At 43.2% G+C, this 7,631-nt stretch overlaps 1 protein-coding gene across 1 annotated transcript; it reads right to left on the reverse strand.

The window, feature by feature from the left end:
• Positions 1-2,731: 2,731 nt before the first annotated feature.
• On the reverse strand, positions 2,732-3,365 carry SCP2D1 (SCP2 sterol binding domain containing 1). The gene has a single exon (XM_060646544.2). The coding sequence runs from the start codon at positions 3,308-3,310 to the stop codon at positions 2,840-2,842; it is 471 nt and encodes a 156-aa protein (XP_060502527.1). The 5' UTR covers positions 3,311-3,365; the 3' UTR covers positions 2,732-2,839.
• Positions 3,366-7,631: the final 4,266 nt, after the last annotated feature.

Below are 7,631 nucleotides of genomic sequence, written 5' to 3' on the forward strand. Positions count from 1 at the left end.
CACTGTCCAGTCTATGTGATGGGCCTCCCTTTGGTCAGATGGCAGCCTAGTCATGACCCTCTGCAACCCTTCCCTGACTCTCACCCCTCTCCCCCTCCTACCTCATCTCTGAGCAACCCCCATCTCAAGGCCAGCCCCCAGAGGCTAGGACCAACTCAGGGAATGAGCTTGAGCAAGCCATATCTGAACACAGCATCCCAAACACCTGCCTGGCTATGCCTGACAACTCCTAAATATGGCTGTAATGGAGGTGCATGGACCAGGCAAGCTGAGTAGTCACAACAGCACTCAAAATCAGTCAGAAGCCTCTGAGATGCCCACTGCTCCCCTAGGCAGGGGCATTGGCAGGATCCCCACACACATCATCTACCTAATGACGAGGTGAGGAAAGAGACCAGGGAGTGCTCCACATCCCCACTCATAAACCCTGAACAGTCCCTTACCACAGAGCTGAACACGGACTAAACAAAGGGCCTCTTTGTTTCCCACTGAGAGAATGAGATTTTGTTAGCAACAAGCCCTCACTCTGCCTGTTTCTGACAAGGGGAACTTAGGAAGGCCTCTACAGAGCCACCAAAATCAGTAATGGCTTGGAAAGGAAGGCACATGATGAGGTCAGAGGACTTGTGCTGAGAGAAAGGCAGAGCTTTAAATACTCTTTATAAAGCCTTCACTTTGGACAAGGATGGCAGGTTGTCCAGTGTTGCTGAGTTTATACTGACACAAAATAAACTGCCTATGTGTATACAAAGTATACAATTTGATGTTTTACCTATATATGTATCTCTGAAACCATCATCACAATCAAGATAATGAACCTATCCATCACCCCCATGTTTCCTCATAGCCATTTACAATCGCCCCTCCCAAACCCCCCTGCTCCCCATCCCTGTCTCTTGGCAACCACTGATCTTCTGTCCTCACAGTTTGCATTTTCTAATATGTTACATAAATAGAACCACATAGCCCATACTTGGTTTTCTCTGGTTTCTTCTACTCAGCATATTCTGACATTCATCCATGTTGTTGTACATCCAAGTAGTATTCCAGGGTACAACATAGCACAATTTGTTCATCCATTCACCTATTGATGGACTTTTGGCTTATTTACGGTCTGGGACTATTGCAAATGCAGTTGCTGTGAACACTCAAGTACACATTTTTGTGCCTGCACACATGCTTTCTTTCCTCCTTGGAAAATACCTAAGAACAGAATAGCTGGATCATTTGGTAGGCATATGTTTGAGCACACTGTTTTAAGGACCCTTTCGTGTGGGTTTCACAGTATAAAGGTATGCATGGTAAAGGTATACACAGACCACATGGGAATAAATGTCACCCATAGAGGTCACATCAGGCAGCAGCTGGCTCATTCCAGTCCTCCCAATGTATGGACAGGGCTCCCAGAGGGAAAATCTCCCAGGATGACCTTTGGTTTTGTAAAATGCTCAGTGCACAAGCTCCTGACACTTCAGAAATGGCCCATGGGTGTGGGGAGATTCTAAGAGATCCTTTAAATAATGGCAACATCTCAACGGTCTAGAACAGAATGGTTTTGGTCAGTCCTGAAAGCTGCAGCATGAACTAAGGCAAAGGTTCTCCAGCGGTGATCCCATCAGCATCACCTGCGAACCTGTTAGAAATGAACATTCTCCCCAGCCCAGACCTATGGCATTGAAACCCTGAGGTGGACCCCAGCAGGCTGTCACCAGTCTTGCAAGTGGTATGATATGGGCTCTAGTTTAAGATCCAGCAGCCTAGAACATCTTCCAAGCCCTTGGATTCTCTTGGAATTAAATGCATCCAAAGTCATGATACACCAAGACCTCTAGACCTTGCTCCACCCACACAGCTATGGAACCCACCCTCCCAGAGCTCTGCAAACTTAAAATTTCCTCCAAGAACCAAGTTACCAACTGGCATGCAAACCTACACAGTGATAGTTGGCACTTCTTTCCCCAAAGCATAAAAAAACAAACAAACTTCTCAGGAACTCAATCGTGAAAGCATCTAAATCCAACTGTCAAAACCACCCATTTTTTCTGTATGGCTTTCACCCTAGCACATTATAGCATACATGAGTCTAAAAAAAGAAAAAGACAAAGATTTTAGGTGATGTACTCCAACACTCTTTACTGCTCTAGAACCCTCACTAAAAATGAACACATCAGGATCCACATAAGAGTGAAACCATATGGTATCTGTCTTTCTCTGTATGGCTTATTTCACTTAGCATCACACTCTCCAGTTCCATCCATGTTGCTACAAAAGGCCATATTTCATTTTTTCTCATTGCCACGTAGTATTCCATTGTGTATATAAACCACAATTTCTTTATCCATTCATCAGTTGATGGACATTTAGGCTCTTTCCATAATTTGGCTATTGTTGAGAGTGCCGCTATAAACATTGGGGTACAGGTGCCCCTATGCATCAGTACTCATGGGGGAGGGGAAGGAAAAAAAAAAAAAAGAGGTTAGAGTGGGAGAGAGCCAAAGCATTAGAGACTGTTAAAAACTGAGAACAAACTGAGGGTTGATGGGGGGTGGGAGGGAGGGCAGGGTGGGTGATGGGTATTGAGGAGGGCACCTTTTGGGATGAGCACTGGGTGTTGTATGGAAACCAATTTGACAGTAAATTTCATATATTAAAAAATAAAAAAAAATAAATATACCTTTAAAAAAAAATGAACACATCAGCATGAAAATTAATCAAACTTGAATAGGAAGCATTTGAGTAAAAATAATGGATACTTTTGCTTTAATCTTCAGTTCAAGCATGATTTCTGCTCAACATAATCGGAGAGAAGTTCTGATCATTTCCTTGTTATTTTACATGCTTAAAATTTAGCCCAGTCTTTGAAAACCCTCTCCAGCTTCTGACCAAGCAGAACTTTGCCACTCACTTTGAACTTGCCAGCAAGGAAAGCCTTCTGAGGGTTCATTTTGCCCAAAACCAACTCCATAAAGATGGGTTCTGGGATTGTGAAGATAGTGTCTGCTGGGAGCCTGGCAGGTCCTGGATACATGTCCCCAGAACCATTCTTCAGATCGATGGTCCACTGCAGAATGGTCTTCCCATCTTTGGTGATGTCCAGCTGAAAGATGGCATTGACTTTCTTTACCAGTTGGGCCCCCTCTTCTTTGATGTGATGGCTAATGTCTTCAAACACAGGAAAGCTCTGGAATTCTGACAGCTCTAGAGCGTGTGACATGGCAGGTTCCTGAGCTGCACCCAGTTCTTTGAGCTGGGCTGCCTGAGGTCCATCCCCTGCTTTGATTTTGGGTTGATGGTCAATTCTCTTCCACATCTTACTGTGCTGCTCCTCTTGACCTTGCCGTCTGGTTTGTGAGCAACTGTGGCCAGATTAATATCTATAAGTCAGATTGTGACATCAAAGGTAAGGCCCAAGCAAGGAATGAGGCCAGTGTGTGTGCTGCAGTCTTATTGGTCAAACAGATACTAAAATGTGACATGGGGTGAAGTCTCAGATAGGTAATTGTGAGGCATATCCACACCACCACTCCCTCAAACCAATCAGGGCTGTTAGTCTCACAAGTCTGGAAAATTCTGGACCCCATGTTAGGAATAAGAGAAAGGGACCCCAGAAGGTTCTTCGGTGATGTGAGCTCTGTCTTTCCAATGCAGGCATCTCTGGTAGCAATCTTAACTCAGAGAGCAGTTATTTTGATTCCTTCAAAAGTGGATAATCCTTAATGCACAGATCCTGATGTTGGATTTGGCATTACCTGGCTGCTGACGGAAGGGGAAATGCTTTTAGAGAAAAATGGCTGGTCAGAGAAAGAATCAGCACCAGGACTTGCATCAGAAAGTTTCATAGGCACAGTGAGAGAGGGGGGAGAAAGGAATATCCCTAAGATCAATAGAAGATGCTGCTGACCTCACACGATAATTGCATGTAATAATACAGCCCTTACTGTGTGAAGGCACTGTTGTAGGCATGGCACATGTACTAACATTTTTAATCTTCATTACAACCCTCTGAGGTAGGTACTATATTTATTCCCATTTTATAGATAGGGAAACTGAGGCAAGGAATGAAATGACTTGTCCAAAGTCAGACAACTAGTTAGTAGGGTAGCCAGGTTTAAACAGAGGTAGAATGACTCTACAACCCAAGTATATGTTTATTTGTAAATAATGTCAGACTTAGAAAAAGTTTCTAAAAACAGTACAGATTTTCTGTATCACCTGCATCCCATTTCCCCAAATATTAATCAAATGTTAATATTTTACATAGCACAGTACTATGATCTAAACCAGGAAAGAAATGTAGATACAATACTATTAACTAATCTACAGACCATACTCAAATTTTGCCAATTGTCCCCCTAATATCTATTTTCTGGTCCACAATCCACCTTCTTGTCCAGGGTCCTGCACTGAATTTAGTTTTTATGTCTTCCTAGTGCCTTCCAGTCTGGGAGTTCTTCAGTCTTTGTCTATAATGACCTTGAGACTTTTGAATACTGGCCAGTTATTCTGTAAAATGCCCCTCATTGGGGTCTAATGTTTTTTAATGATCAGGTTGAGGTTATGCATTTTGGGCCAAAGTACCACAGAGATGATCTTGTGTCCTTCTCAGTGCATCATATCAGGAGCTACATGGTATTGCTGTGTCCCATTACTGGTGACACTGACCTTGATCACTTGGTCAAGGTGATGTCCACAAGTTTTCTCCACTGCAGTTACTGTTTCTCCCTTGTAATAAGTAACTTATAAGGAGATACTAAGACTTTGCCAATATCCCGTTTCAAATCATACTTCAACCGTCTCCTCTTTGCATCCATCAGTGGTCCATCAGTGTGATGTGTGCCAAATGGCCATTTTCCATCTCCATCACTCCCCTTGGATTTAACAATTGAAATTCTGCTGTAAGAATTGCTGTCCCATCTCCCCCATTTCTTTATTTGTTCAACTATATTTTTATCTCAGTATGGACTTGTAATATTTGTTTTATTCTGTGGGTCATAATCTATTACTATCATTATTTATTTTCTTGCTCACACTGTCCCATGTTTGGCCATTGGGAGCTCCACCAAGTGGGTGTCTATGTCCTTTCCTAGCCATGCTGCTTTTATATGCAAGTGAAACTATATTAAATGGAGTTGCTGATAGCTTTGCTCTCTCTGGGAGGAATGCAGAAAATAAAAAAAAAAAGGTTTGGTATATTTTCGTTGGTACATGATGCATGAGCTGGTATTATCAACATGGAGCAGTTAAATAAAACCCAGTGGCCTCCAAAACCAAGACTTCACCTTGAAGCCACCTGGTATGGACATTTGCATAGAGAATTTCAAATGAAGAGGTGAGCAATTCCTCAGTAATATTGCTGTGAGCCATCAACAGTGAACTGGCCCCATTGCCACCCACCCCATCCATAACTGCTTTTCCTCAGGACAGGGTTGTTCCTTCTGAATTATTCACACAGGTCCACTCCTGCCTCAGCATGTCAGAGGGGAACACAGTTCCAAGCCCATATCTGTCCCCTTCATGAGTTCCTATCTTTTACAACTAAGTATTTCTACCATTAAAGAAATTTCAGTATGCGGGCACCTGGGTGGCTCAGTCAGTTAAGTGTCTGACTCTTGGTTTTGGCTCATCTCATGGTTCATGGGGAGCTGCATGGGATTCTCTCTCCCTCTTACTCTGCCCCTCCCTAGCGCGCGCTCTCTCTCTCTCTCTCTCTCTCTCTCGATAAAAAAAATAAATAAACTTAAAAAAGGAATTCCAGTATGAATGGCCAATATACACATGGAAAGGTGCTCAACATCATGAGTCCCCGAGGACATGCAAATTAAAACTATAATGAGAGATTTCTTCCCATCTACTAAAATCGCTAATATTGGAAAGACTGACAATGGCAAGTGTTGGCAAGGCTGTGGAGCAACTGGAGCTCCTGTGTATGGCGGGTGGGAGTGCACAAGGTTGCTGCAGTTGTGGAAGACTGCTTGGTAGGGTGGTCAAAGTCAAACATACACTCATCACACAACCCATAGGTTCTCCTCTTGGGTATTTATGCAGTAAAAATGAAAACGTGTCTACAAAAAGACACATAACAAATGTTCCCAAAAGCACTGTCCATAAAAGCAAAACAGAGGAGATAATCCAAATATTTTCTTATGTCCTTCCTCTTGGATACGAAAATTGGCATAATCATAGAATGGAATACTATGCAGCAACAAAAGGGAATGATCTCTTGATTCACTCTACAGCACACATGAACCTCAGAGGCCTTATGCTGAGAGAAAGAAGACAGATTGAAAGGATGACATACTATATCATTCTATTCATATGACTCTCTAAAAATGGCAAAACTGTAAAAACAAACAAACAAAAAAATGAGCGGTGGGTTAGGGGTAAAAAGTGAATTTGTCTACAAATGGCCAGAGAGAATTTTTTTTTTTTTTTGGTGGGCGTGGAGTGCAGTGATGGAACTTTTCTTGATGGTGGTGGTAGTTACACAATTGTATGTATTTGTCAAAATGCAGAACTGTAGGGGCGCCTGGGTGGCTCAGTCAGTTAAGCGGCTGACTTCGGCTCAGGTCATGATCTCGCGGTCCGTGAGTTCGAGCCCCGCATCAGGCTCTGTGCTGACAGCTCAGAGCCTGGAGCCTATTTCGGATTCTCTGTCTCCCTCTCTCTGACCCTCCCCCGTTCATGCTCTGTCTCTCTCTGTCTCAAAAATAAACGTTTAAAAATAAAATAAAATAGGGGCGCCTGGGTGGCGCAGTCGGTTAAGCGTCCGACTTCAGCCAGGTCACGATCTTGCGGTCCGTGAGTTCGAGCCCCGCGTCAGGCTCTGGGCTGATGGCTCGGAGCCTGTTTCCGATTCTGTGTCTCCCTCTCTCTCTGCCCCTCCCCCATTCATGCTCTGTCTCTCTCTGTCCCAAAAATAAATTTAAAAAAAAATAAATAAATAAAATAAAATATAATAAAAAAAACCAAAATGCAGAACTGTACACTAAAAGGGATACATTTAAATATGTAAACTATACTTCAATAAACCTGGCTTTAAAAACAAAAAGAGGCATGTTGCTACTGGTATGAGCTCTGTCTAACGCAGAGGGCACAAGCCCTCTGGAACAGTGGATCCTTTTTTATTTAATTAGTTCCTATATCTATCAGTTGCTATTATTGCACTACGATGCATAATTTAAACTTTTTAATTAAGTCTTATATCAATTAACTCTTGCTATATTATGTGGCAAACAAACAAACTCAGTTTTTAACATTAAACAGCTACTTCTCACGCGTCTTTTGGGTGGCTGGGGTGTGCTGCCCTCGGCTGAGGATGAAGTTGTTCTTCTAGGACACATGTGTCTCTCACCTCTCTGCAATCAATGGGCCAGCCAGGCATGTCCCTCCTGTGGTAATGGCAGAAATACAAGAGCTGCAAGCAGAAAGGCCCAGGCTCGGCTCTGGCTCAATGCCACTCCTGCCCTAGACTAGCAGCAAAAGCAACTCTCAGAGCCAGGAGCAAAGTCTAAGGTTGGGGGAGCACACCCTACCCATGAAGACACCATGATGGGGCAAGAGGCAGGGAGAGGAGAAAAGTTAGGACCAACAATGCATCTGCCACAGCTACTGACATATAAAAAAAGAGAGAA

Source organism: Panthera onca, chromosome A3 (assembly GCF_046562875.1).
Source record: "Panthera onca isolate mPanOnc1 chromosome A3, mPanOnc1 haplotype 2, whole genome shotgun sequence".
In the NCBI taxonomy this organism is placed as follows: Eukaryota; Metazoa; Chordata; class Mammalia; order Carnivora; family Felidae; genus Panthera; species Panthera onca.

Bases quoted from the DNA above. Each gene is read 5' to 3' on its own strand.
- SCP2D1 (XM_060646544.2), bottom strand. From the start codon at position 3,310: ATGTGGAAGAGAATTGACCATCAACCCAAAATCAAAGCAGGGGATGGA.